Below are 13,220 nucleotides of genomic sequence, written 5' to 3'. Positions count from 1 at the left end.
GAGATGCTGCCATTCAGTAACAGTAGCTCAATAATAGAGCAGTCTTGGAACAGGAGGTGCAGGTGAGGGAAGTACCAGAAAATATTTAAATATTATATTGCTCCAGGGTAGTACTTTGGCACGTTGGTGTGAACATGTGGAGGAAGAATACTGCTGCATATGTTAGGAGAAAGTGCTGGCTGTGCACAGCAGGTGATAAAAGCTTAGCTAGAGGCTTCTGCATACCGAGACTGGAGGGCTGGGTTATCATGAAGAGCCAAACAAGTACAATCATGCTGATAACAAATGATAAGGAGGTGGAACACAGCACTGTGTAGTGGGCTCTGAGACTCTGAAGGTAGCACCTAGTGAATTTGCCATCCTGTCCCACGGCCCATGAAGAAAGGAAAAACACTGTGACACCAAAAAGGTAAATAGGACTAGGGCTCAGTGGATAGGCAGAGCTGTGCCGAAGAGCCACGCACTCTTGGACACTTCTTAAAGAAGTACAGCCTTTACAACATCTTATAAAAGGTGCAGTCCTCTCACACCACAACTGTGTAAACATACTAGGACAAACTTCTGGAAGTGGTCAGGCATTGTTACTTTACACAGGGAAAAATAAGAACATGAAAGTGATGTTCGTTACTCAGAAAAGCCACTGCAGTGAGTTGTAAGAAATACTTAGAAGATGACATTTCAATGCAGGGATAAAAGACTACAGAGATAAGTGCTACTGTCCTCGGCCTCATGAGGGCCTATGACACCACATTATTTTGCTCTGGTAACCAGAAGTGCCTCTGCCTGGTGAAACTTTTGACAGTGGCGATACCAGTAGTGTCCTATGTAGATGGCTGAACTTCATGGCAGAAACCAGACTGATGCAGATTAAGGATTTAGAGTCTGCTGTCAGCTAGTGGCCTCTAACTAGTTTCTTGTTACCCTGTTTTTGCCTCAAGAACTGTTCTTGAAGAACTCCATAGATAATCTTCTTCTCGCCTGGAGGTTCCTCTTTCGAGAATGTATCCCCGCACTTCATTTCTGTGCCAAAACATGCATAGAATGTTTAAATTAAATCACGGCATGCAGGTCTACTGTATCTTTATGATATCCAAGAGTCCTCCTGATCCCTTTGAGCTAGGGAAATGAATTTGCTCTGCAGCATATCTGGAAGCACGACAGGATGGTGCAGCTCTGCTGGCCACAGCTGGAGAGGAGTTTGCATGTGCAGAAAAATTGTCTTGCGGGTCAGTAATTTCAAGATCACCTGGGACATCACATATCCAAACGTTTCAATTTTATTCTACAGCCAGTAGGTGACAAGGGAAGAGTCACAAGTACGATCATGACAGTGAAGTGAAACTGGTGTGATTTTTCGTTCCTGGGTGCATGCTCTCACGTTAATCGATTCACTTTTCCTATGTCGGGGGCAGCGCTGTCAGCAAAGCACTGCAGGTGCGTATTTTGTGGTGCACCTGCCACAAACACAGTAATGGATCCGGATTTCTTCATCCGTATGATTTCTTGAAAAACTGCGGGGAGAGTCACCTCTGGCAGGCCCATACCATGGATATGCCTCGAAGCCTGGCGCCTTGAGCGCTCAAGGCCATGAGCGAGGAGCCAAAGAAGTAAAAAATCCTATAGCCTAACCCCTTATTGCCTTCTGGTGTGGAGACCCTTGGGAAGGCTGAGGAAAACCGCGGAGAAGAGGGGGAACGGCAGACGCCGGGACCCGCCCGATGCCTCCAGAGCGGTCAGGGGCGGGAAGCTGACAGGGGCGGGAAGCTGACTGACAGGGGCGAGACTCACCCCGGCGAGGGGGCGGGGCATCCAGCCCCGCCCCGTCCCCGCCCGCCCGCCCGCTGCCGCCAGGTGGCGCCGCAGTGCTGCCGGAAGCGGGGCGGGCGCTGAGGGGCGGTGGGACCCGCCCGCTGCCGCCAGGTGGCGCCGCAGTGCTGCCGGAAGCGGGGCGGGCGCTGAGGGGCGGCGGGACCCGCCCGCTGCCGCCCCGGCGCACGGCAGCGCGGTGAGGTGGGCTGGGCCGGGCCGGGCCGTGCCGGGCGGGGCGGCGGCGGTAGCGGCGGCCGCGGCCGCCGGCGGGCCATGCTGCTAAAGCTCCTGCAGCGCCAGACCTATACCTGCCTGTCGCACAGGTATGGGCCCTGCCTCTGCCTCGGGGGCCTCGTCCTCATGATCGTCTCCGCCCTGCAGTTCGGGGAGGTCAGTACGGCGCCGCGCTGGCGTGGCGTGGCTGCCCGCACCCCCGCCTTTCCCCTTCCCCTCCCTTCCTCAGGGCAGCCGGAGCTTGGTTTGGGGCTTTTTTCCCCTTTCGGGAGCCGGAGAGTTGTCATGTCCTGTGAGCAGCGAGTTCCTTCAGCAAGCGGCTTGGGCGCGCGTGCTGGTTGAATATATATATGTGTGTGTGTGTGTTTAGCACGTCAGGGAGAAAACCGGCTTTACGGCGGTGTTCCCTTCTCGTTCTGGGGTATTAACGGTGGCGGCTGAGAAGCGGCAGGCAGGAGCCCGGCGTGCCGCCCGCTCGGGGCGGTGGGTGCTGCCGCCCGCAGGCCTGCCCCAGCTGTCGGGGCTTCGCCGCTCGCCTCCTGCCTGGCGGTTCCCCCCTCCTCTCCTCAGGAGACCGCCGTCGCGCTCGTTGGCGCCTAACGTGCGCGGTGGGGAGTGACGCCGCTTTCCTGCAAACGCCGGGTGTGACGCAAGCGTTCAGGGCCCCCCAGGGGGCTGTTAACGTGGTTTCTAACAGTCTTGGCGGGCCCTGGCAGAGGGGAGCTGAGGAAAATCTGCATGCTCCAGGAGCTGGCGTCTTCTTGTCTTGTGCAATTTTTTTTTTCCCGCTTCCCTTATCAGGTGATTTATTAGTGCTGTATTTTTGTCTTATTTGACTCTTTTGAAAGCTGTGCTGGATGTAACCTTCAAATGGCAACGGGGAGTGACAGAATCTTTCCCCCCTGTGGAGTTTAAGGAGTTAAGTGTAGCCTCTCTGCAAGCTGCCTGCAGCTCAGCAGAGTCTGTGTTACATCGCTCGCTGCTTATTACCCAGGTTGCCTGCTATTTTGTAGATGATGCAGTATAACTTCTACTTGTTCTATATATGACTTTATACAGATGTATAGTATATTTTAAAGCTTCATTTCATATTACCCTATCTATTTTGGAAGTCATCAGTGAAAGAATCTCGAGGGGGAAAAAAACCAATCCTGCTTCAGCGTAGTGTTTGAGAATATAGTAAGTATTCAGGGAATTAAAGAAAGTATTTTTGTCAGTATAAAAGGGTGGCAGTGTTAAATGCAAACAGACTGGAATTTCCTGATTCCTAAATTGTTCTCCCCCCCTTCCTCTTTTTTTTTCTTCCCTGTTATGTTTTGATGGGCTCTTTCAGATGAGGAGCCATGAAGAGTATTATCTGAAACTCTTGAGTGTAGCACACTCAGAACTTTATTTTGTGTATCTGTACATCTTGTTTGCATAAAGTACTTCGTCCCTACTGTCTTGCAGGGTTCACAAGTTCCTGAAACAGTTGAAAGCCATCAGTGAATTAATTAATTGTGTGTAGTACTCTTAGTCACCTGGTCGTACATCATTATCAACTTGGATTGGTGTATACCTCTTGGTGCTGTGAAACTTTGAGTATAGTTTTGCCTTTCTTCAGAATGGGGACCTAAACCCAACTTTAGGATTTCTTAGAGCTTTGAAGGTTTTTTTAAAACACTTCAGTAGTTGTCTAAATTATGGCTGATTTCGCTGAGAATCAGTGAAAATCACTGCGCAGAATAATTTTCCTACCAAATCTTAGTTTGCTACTTCCAGCCCTTTTAGAGCTGTTTGGAAAACTTAGATACTATTTAGGCAGTGAGCAAGGAACTGGCAGATTCATGTAGAAGTAAATTTTCAAAATTATATGTTAAGAAAAAAGAAAAATGACCAGCAGTGTTTTTAAAAAAGCAAACCAAACCAGGAAGAAACCCCCCACCCTTTGTGGAATGACCATGCAGAAATACGGAAAAACTGGTTTGTTTCTGTGTTGGTTTTTTTGGTTTTGTTTTTTTTTTTTCTTTTTTTTTACAGTGATGATAAGTGAGCTTGGTAAGAGATGTTTGCATGCATTTTGCTTTTTACTTTTATGATTTAAAGTGGTGTGTTTTGCTAAACAGTGGTTAGTTTAAGGATTTAGGAGAGACTAGGCTTGTGAGAACGAATGCTGTTAGACCTCTTCGGACAACTGTACTGGAAATGGAAAATACTTCTTCAGTACAGAGTCCGCAAGGCAGCAACTAAAATAAAACCAAGAAATCTTTCTAGTAATTATCAGCTCAACCATTTTTAACAATCTGCGGGGAACTGTCAAGCAATAAAAAGCGGTGTGAGGCAACGCTTATCAGACCCTGGTGTCTGAGCAGCGTTTGCAGTTCTGCTTTTCACCCACCCTTGGAGACAGCTTTTTTGTCCTAGTAGGCAAAATTACATCTGGTTGCTTAGATCCATGCTAATATCAATATTAATCATGGAGTAAAAATGGATGGCTAGGGCAAATAATTTGAGGTTGGTGATGATGTCCTCACAGCCTCAAGCTGAAATGAGCTTGATTTTAAGAAAAAACTTGAACTCAATGAAATAACAGTGCTTTAAGCATGATTCAGGAACTTCTCTGCAAAAACATATAGGGTAGCCAGGTCTAAGCCAATGCTTAACCTAGTCGTAAGATGAGCTTTAAGTTTTAGGACAGTTTGGTTGTAAACCCTTCTTGGCCGTCCTTCTGTAGGTTGCTCAGCTTTGTAAAATGTTTTATAACTGAAACATGCCAGAGTCACTGTTATCACCTCTCTGATACAGTATCTGCTAATTGAGAGTGTCTCTCCCCTTTTTTTTAATGTTGTTCCCTTAGTGGTTTTATAATATCAGTATGTAAAGTTGAAGCAAAGCTGCCTCCAGGCATTATTGCAACACAAATCATAAGACAGGAGGAAACAGTTGCAGGAAAAAAATGTATCAGGTGGGAAGAGCTTAACTTTTTTCCTAGATGTGTTTCTGAAGAGATCTGTCCTGGGCCTTTTTGGTTATAGTTGCACAAAGGCAAAAAGCAAAGGCTTAAATGATTAATGTTTTGCTTCTGGAGAGCTGTATTATTCATATAATAAATGATATTTTTACTCAAATACTTCTGTATTTCTTCTAGAAGCAGATCAGTGTGTGTCAATTTATCATTATCAGTAGTAGCAAATGTTTCTGCGTGGATATCTTGCAGTGTGTGCTGTATTAAACTAGTGTATTTGGCAGAAGGGTGTAACGACTTGTGCATAAAAAAGTGTAATAGTGTGTTTTTAAGACACTTCCTGACTTTGCTATCTAAGGGAGGAGATTTTATGCTCACCTTGGAAATCATGCGTCCTTTGTGTAAGGGGAATGAACCTGTACAGATGCGATCTTGGTTACAAAGAGACTGTTTGTAGCTTTGGCAGGAATTGTGTGTGTGTGTGCTTGTCACACAGCCACATGATGGGGCTTCCCTGCTCTCTAGAAGGCTTTAACTTGCTTTAGTGGGCATGAGGGTGCAGAGATGTGTATCTTCTTAAAAGGGAGGGAGGTGGTCTTTATGTTCTGGTTTGGAACGCTGTCTTAGAGAAATGGTATTTTTCATAGTTCCCATAATACAAGAAATGAGCAATAGTAAAATTTAAATCTAGGAAGAGTAGTGTAAAGTAAGTACTATCCTTTCCTGATATTGTTATTTTTCCTCTCCGGTACATACAAATATGTACTGAACCAGGTAAAATAAGCTACTACGCCTTCATCTCTAAAGCACCACAAGATGCCACTGTAGTTTTTAAACTTGGACTTGCACTGTAAAAGATATCACAGCAAGTTTATCTTGGAGTAGAACCTAAATATTTTATATTATTTTTATCTCAAATTATGCTTTTTTGCTATATCAAAGCATATTAAGCATTTTTATTGTTGAAGAGTCTGATTTTTTTTTTTTTCTGTTTAGAACCATGATGTCAGATACTTTGTTAGTAATGGAAAAATAACTGTGTGCCTTTGTTTTGTGTGTGTACATATGTACATTTAAGAATGGAAATGGAATGTAAAGTTGCAGCTTTCCAAAGTAAGAATTGGCTTGTGATTGGTTTCCCGTATGGCTAATTTATGAAAATGCCTGGGAATGGGGATGGCTGGCAAAGGGCGTTTAAGTAAGGCGCAGCTTGACGTTTTATCTAAGCAACCTTGATGGCTGCGTGAAAGTGGGGAAGACAACCCTGCCTTCAGCTGTGTGTTGCCACTGTTTCTCATCTGCTGCAACAACCAAGTAGAGGAAGATCAAGTGTTCTGGTTTTTGAAGGTTTGTCTTTCTTTGGTTTAGCTCCATGACTTGGCTCACTGCAGGGTCGGCTGAACTCATGTCAAGCTAAAGGGAGGTGGCAGAAATACAGGGGGATGGAAGAGAGGCTGCAGCCTGCAGAAATACTTTGCTGTTGGGTTAGTCTGGCTGCGATGCAAGACGTCACCTGTATTGGGAAAGAGCTATTGTGTTTTAAGTTTGTGGCCAGGTCAATTTGCATAATTTGATATGCCCTGGCCTGGCTGTTTGTTTGCAAAGCTCAAATTTCAGAGGTGTGTATACTTCAATATGTCCTGTATGAGAATAGAAAGGAAGATGAGCAAAACTATGCTGGGGGTGTGTGTGCGTCCTGCTTGCATTGAAGTATATTTGGTTTAGATCTCAGTTTTGGGAAAACATTTCTGAATTTTTAAAGGCTAAGAGACAAGGGAGAGGTAACCTAGATGAATAGCAGCTTACAAAGTGTGTCTATAAAACATGAAATCCTTTCTTGCAGAGAAGAAACAAAGTTTGTTAAAATCAAGTGTGGTCTTAAGTTCTGGTTCTGATTGCTGGCTCAGTGTAATAACTTAGTTTGGATTAAGGTCTAGTCAGTTGTGCATTAATGCATAGATTAATTTGAATGAAATTGATTGTGATTTAAACATATCAAAAGGAGAAATTTAAGTATCTAATTTTAGAAGGTCGTGACATCAAATGTTTTTTTTTGTTTTGTTTTTTTTCTTTGCAGGTTGTCTTGGAGTGGAGTAGAGACCAGTATCATGTTATGTTTGATTCATACAGAGACAACGTTGCTGGCAAATCATTTCAGAATCGGTGAGCTTTATTTGCAGTTGACAGTATTGCACATCTTACTGTTCAATGAATTTTCAAATATATAAATATTTTAGATGAAGTAATGTACTGTTGAGTAGGACCTTATTGTATGGGCTCTAAATCTCCAGCAAACTTTAAACTTAGTGGTTTTAAAATTGTGCATAATATCCCAGCTTGGAAGATGTTTGGCATTTGGAAGCTCTAGTCATATAACAGAGTTTACATTTTAACTGCATTTAATTCATCAAGTCTCTAATGAAGCATCAAAATGGTGATAAAGTTAATAATAAAGGGAGGACATGACATGGTTTCCATACTAAGATGGGAAAGTACAAGTACTGTTCCTATGCACTTAAAATTCCACCTTTCAGTGTTTTGAAAAGTTATTTTTCATTTACCTTACATTTTCTGTGACATCTCATGAGGGACATTATTTAGTAGAGAAGTCACAAAGCTAGTAAGAAGAAGCTTTTTAAAGCTGAGTGCATGGGAGAAGTTGCTCACAGCAAGTTGGAAACCAAGTCATATGGGTCATTTGTTTCAGTTGTGTTAACTGCTACATGACTTCTTGTGGTTTCATCGTTCGTGTCTGAATGGTCGTGGGGTCTGCTCAGGAAGTCAGTGGACTGTGAATTGGTAGGTGGAAGAAGCTACTAAGGAGATATCATCTGACTCTTAAGTGTTGATACACTTGACTGGAAAAAAAAGCCCCGAAAGCAGATGCTTAATCTGCCTTGTGGTTTGTTGAATCACGGGACAGTAGAAATGATCAGATCAGTTTGTCATGCTTTAGCTGGTGCGACATAACTCTGTAAAAGTACATTGCGTGGTGTCACTGAATCCTACACACTTTTATAGTCTCACGTCTTACCCCCCTCCCCCATTTTCCAAAGCATGACAGATGAAGGCAGAGTGATGCAGCTCATATGGATGATTAGCTTAATGTTTACATGTTTATGCACTACTGAAGTGAAAGCATGGTAGTTTGTTCCTGTCAGTACTAAAATGCTTGACTTTGTGATAATTTAGTACAGTGCTTTTATAAAACGGTTGAGTTTGTCCAAAACAAAATCGCAAACCTTACTGTTGTGATGTAGGTATAGTCAGTTCCCATTTCTGCAGCATGCTTTCTTACTTCACTTTTGTTGTATAAAGTACTCCTTAGCTGGTGTTGATTTCTGTGAATTGTGAGGAAAATATCCAGTGCTTGGGGAGGAACTATTGGCTGCCTGAGCAAAAGCTTAAGGTTTTCATGCTGGGTGCTTAAGTTATTCCAGTTTACCCATATGCCTTTAATACTCTTATGTCAGTTGTGGCAGGGAGGTTTGTTGTGATATTTGTGTGCAGATACCAACTTCCTGTAAAAATTCATACCAACAAAGTGTCTTTGCGGAGACATGCTTTTAGGCATCTGTTAACTTTTAGAAGTCGCTTGTCAGGGGTTCAATCTGTTTTTATTATCAAACTTCACGAATGCAGTAATGGATCTCATCTTGCAGTATGCACTATATCAGTGGTGGTTTGATGGAGTTTTTAAGGCTAGTATCGATGCAACATGTAGGGTGTCACATGGTTTTTACATAAACTGAGGATTGTGGACTTCCTGTTTTGATCCTAGCTTATCCATTGATTTTAATCACTTCTTATTTTAGTGTTAGAGAAAAATACTCAGAATTGGAGAACAGGAAGCTTGTTGGTTTGGAAATTAAGCAGATCCAGTGCTTAGTGGAAAGTAAAAGCTGCACGGCCTTTAGAAGTATTAATGGACCTTCAACTGAATTAAAGTAGTGTCATTTTCAAGGAGCTTTGCAGGAAAACATCTCTGTTCTTGTCAAACGGTTGTGTTATAAACTTTTATAAAGAAAACCGCAGTGTAAAATGTAGACAAATTTGTGCATGTGGGCAAGCTCCTTATGATTAAAAACTCAAAAACTCTTCTTCCTGAGTAACATAAAGACAGTGATGTTGCTACCATCATTAGTTACACCTACTGAGTCCTGTTCTCTGCCAGACCTTGGAAGACTTCGTTTTGCCTTGAAGTTTAGCAATTGCTTTAGTTTGCTTTTCCCTCCTGTCGCATGTCCTTCGGCATCCTAGCTGTTGCACTTTCCAGGTAGTCACGTCAGCTGCTAAACTTCCTACTTACATTGCCCAGGCTCTTACAGAGCCTGAGACAGTGGAGTAGAAATTCCAGGGCTTTTTACCAAGCCACCTCATCCAAACCCATTTTTGAAGACTTAGTTATTTGATATGAAAATAAAAAAGGGGAGAAGGAAACTAAATAATGCAGTTGCATGCATGAGTGTCTTGGAAAAGAACTGTGTTTTATTACTGTCCACCAGCAAATTCTGCATTTTGGCAAATGCTGAAGTGTAACTTTGCTATTCCAGGACACGGCCAAATCATATTTAAAACTCCGAAATATATATGGAAACAAAATGTGAAGGAACAATCCTCAGCTTTTAAAATGTACAGACTGATTTCAGTATGGTACAGCAAGTGAGAGCCATCAATGGTTGGGGAGCCATTAATTGTTGAGCAGGGTGGGGCTGGAGAGAGGAAAAGACACACAAATTAGGGAGCCAAGAGGTACTGGAGCAGGAATAGCAATGGAACAGCTGAGTTGCCATTGGTGGGTAATTACAGAGATGTAATAGGCAGGAGGGCTGGGAGGTTTATAGTGGGGAGCTTAAGGGCATAATAGACTTGTGCTCATTCATAAAGAGGCTCGGCAAGGTTGGAGATCACCGTATGGTAACTTGGGAGGGATCCAGAGGCTGCTGTACTCCTTCAGCAATAGTGGATGCTGAGACAATGAGGCTTTGTCTTCCAGCTGCAGTCTTGGCTGTGAGCATGGCGCTCGCATGTAAACAAATGTCACGGGTACGGAAAATGCTTTCTGGCAGGTGCACAGAAGAGGCAGCATGTGACAGGTCTTCTGTCCCATCTGGGAGAGCTGGTGGCTCTGGCTTTGTCTTCAAGCAGGATCTTATAGATGTTTTTAGGTTTGCAAGTAAAAAAGGGTACGTTTTCAAAAGAGGAAAGTGTAAAGGAGTATCCAAAAGAAGCCTTTACTTATTAATTGTCTGGGAGTCTCCAAGGAAGTTTCCAAAGTCTGTGTTTGCTGATGTTAAAAACAGTAGCAACTGGGAAAATTGGTGATTTTCTGTAGAAATGTGTTACATAATTCCCATTTAGGCAGCTCGTCTTGGGCTTAATCTGTTCGCCAGACTGGTATTTGTGATGAAGACGAAATGTATAAATCCACATGAAGGAGAAATGCAGTTACAGAATTTGAAGGAGAAAGTTTTTGATCTTATCTGACCTTGAACAATTTGCAAAAGACTCTGCATACTAAAAATAGTGTTTCAGAATGATAATGTGGAAGTGGCTCTCCTGTTCTTTTTTAATTTTAAAGCAAAATGCCACTACATGCTTTTCAAAATATAAACTCTCAGTACTTTTTAAGAAGCCATGAAACCAATCAGAAAGCTTTGGCAAAGACCAAAAAGGTGAAATCTTAACAGTGTTCCTGATCCTAGTTGGGAGCAACAAATTAATTTGTGTATGATATCTCTTTTTTTATTTTTATGTTTGATAACGCTACTTTCTCAAACCATGTATGCTGTAAAAATGCATTAGGAAAATTTATCCGAGTATTTGGATAAATTTTAAGCAATTAGACTAGCGGATCTGCAAACAGTTCACTTGCTTTAATAAGCCTTTTTTACTAGTGTCTATTGCCACTGGTAATGAAGAATGAGATTGCCATGCCAGGGTCAAGTCAAAATTGACATACCTGCATCTGACCAAAAATGCCTTTCTTCTGTGGACTTTATTAGCATGTGGCTGTATGTGACATCATTTCAATGCTAAAAATTAAGTGTAGAAAATTACATAGTTATATGTGCTATTGCATAGAAACACACTTTTAGTAAATGATAAATTGGGGAGAGGCTTCACAGTCAAAATTGCCTCATACCCTAGAAAGAGTTGGACTTGAGGCATTTTTTATTTTTGGACATTTTATGTTCCTCAGTGAAGCCTGCGTAAATAAACTCTGCACTTTGCCCAGAAGACTGAGGGTTGGGCGTTTTTGAAATCAGCTGACTAGGAGTCAGGTGCTTCCACCTAAAACGCTCTTGTCTTAGCTGTAGTGTACAAGGGACTGTCAGTGCAATAATTTAACTGATCACAACAAATGTAGGAAAGCTGGAAGAGCTCCTGCCATTGAATTTCTACTCCTGTGGAGGACTTTTTAGTTGAAAATGTGCCTTGAGTTGCACCTGTTAATGAACCAGAAGCTAGTGTCACCTCCTGAGAAAGAGGTGAAATAACTGATTAGAAGGGTAGTTGTATTCACTAAATTGACTTTGCCAGTTGAGAGGGTAGCCTCCTGCAGAGTGTTGCATGTCAGAGGTGAGAGACTTTCTGTGTGGTGCTGCTGGGGCAGGCAGCACTTCTTTTAGGTGTTCAAACTGACCCACTGTTATCCTCATAAGTGTTGTAGCTCAGTTAGGAACAGTGATGAATTGAGTACAAAATGTTCCTGTCTGTTGTGCCGTGACCAGCTACTGGCTGCCCTTTTACCAAATTTTGTGCTTGTTATTGAATCTCAGCCAGCAGAAAATGAAGCTGGGTGGAAGTTGTCTGCATGTCTGCAAGGGAAGGTGGGGGAGATACTCGCTTATAAGCTCTGTCTCTTTTTGAATGCTTTTTGAAGGATGCAGTGGGTGGGGAGGGAACACCTTCCCTTGGAAACCTCATTAAATGACCCTGTGGATCTTAGCATTAGAGAAGTGCTCAATGTTTGCTAGGCCATCTACAGTTTAGGAAGGTATTGAATAGCTTGACACTGAAACTTTTGAAAATAATAGTTGGGGCATTCTCCTGCTGTCTGGGACTGAGAGTTTCACTTACGGCAGCAGCCTGGAGTACCCACTGAAACAAAGCTGTGGGCCTCAGAGAGGAGATATCATAAACAAATAGAAAAAAGGTACCCAAACCCTTTTCTTTTCTTCTGCCTTAGGTATGCTAGGAAATCTCTAACTGTCCAGAAACAGCCCAGTGTATTGAATTGTGGCAAGAATGAATTTGACTGCTGTGTCTAGGGTCTGAATTCATGCACCCTACTTATGTCGGTTTACGAAATGCCCTGTTATTAATATCTAAGAGGCATTCCTAGGACAGAGACCTGGTCCTGCTGAGACCTTATTGGCTCTGTGCAATTAAATAACAGCAAGTATGATTTAAGTCTTTATACTTCATGCTGTCCTGTCTAATGTAGTTGGTGAATTAAGGATGTGCCTGGATGCTGGTACTGATTTGAGAAATATTTTATGGGTTTGAAGGAGTTGGGTTATAAGTTAATGTCAGTGAAAGTTAGAGCATAAAGTTCAGACTTCATTTAGTTACTGAACTGTTATAGCCACTTTATGTCCTTTTTGGTTTTATGTCTGTGCTGTTTTGTCAAAGGCTTGTGTATAATTAAGAGATGATATATATAGCTAAAGAGAAGCTTTTTGCTTTGTCTTGTTTGCAGCCCAGACACCAAGTATTTCTGTTGTTAGACAGAAATTGCTATCGTAGGATGCCACAAACTCTTGTAATGTAATATTAAACAGCTCATGTAGCTTTCATTTGAATTATGTAGGCTTTGTTTACCCATGCCGATTGATGTGGTATACACCTGGGTGAACGGCACTGATGTTGAACTGATCAAAGAATTGCAACAGGTCAGAGAACAGATGGAGGAAGAACAGAAAATAATGAGGTAATAATCTTATGTATTTTTTTCCCCTTTAACTGACAGCAGCAATCTAATGCAGTATTAGCCCTTTTCGTTTTTCTCCCGTGTTATTCAACATGAAAATTCAAAGAGCATTTTCTCACTTTTTCATTTGATTATTCTCGAAACCTTGTTTCGGTTCTACATTTAGCTATGAAGTACTGTCTAATCAGAAAACTGTTTAAGATACAAAGCATAATAATTTTAAGTAATTATGGCTGTTCTGTCTTGAATTTGTAAAATGCCATGCAGAAAACTGCTTTGTGTATGTGTTTTTGTATT

The 13,220-nt window shown here is 42.4% G+C and overlaps 1 protein-coding gene across 5 annotated transcripts in view; it reads left to right on the top strand.

Annotated features, from left to right (window-relative positions):
- Positions 1-2,027: 2,027 nt before the first annotated feature.
- Positions 2,028-13,220, top strand: part of GNPTAB (N-acetylglucosamine-1-phosphate transferase subunits alpha and beta) — a 46,623-nt gene continuing 35,430 nt past the window's right edge. For 2 of the 5 annotated variants that reach the window (XR_008235794.1, XM_052790891.1), the window contains exons 1-3: positions 2,028-2,199; positions 7,065-7,150; positions 12,804-12,923. Coding sequence is in view for 4 of the 5 variants with exons in the window: in XM_052790891.1 (XP_052646851.1) it covers positions 2,083-2,199; positions 7,065-7,150; positions 12,804-12,923 (323 nt within the window). In the remaining variant the exon portion in view is untranslated. The remainder of the gene's footprint in view (positions 2,200-7,064; positions 7,151-12,803; positions 12,924-13,220) is intronic. The other 3 variants (XM_052790889.1, XM_052790888.1, XM_052790890.1) reach the window with 3 other exon arrangements.

The sequence above is a fragment of the Harpia harpyja genome, chromosome 6, assembly GCF_026419915.1.
Source record: "Harpia harpyja isolate bHarHar1 chromosome 6, bHarHar1 primary haplotype, whole genome shotgun sequence".
Taxonomy (NCBI): domain Eukaryota; kingdom Metazoa; phylum Chordata; class Aves; order Accipitriformes; family Accipitridae; genus Harpia; species Harpia harpyja.
This window is presented reverse-complemented; position numbering and strand designations above follow the sequence as displayed.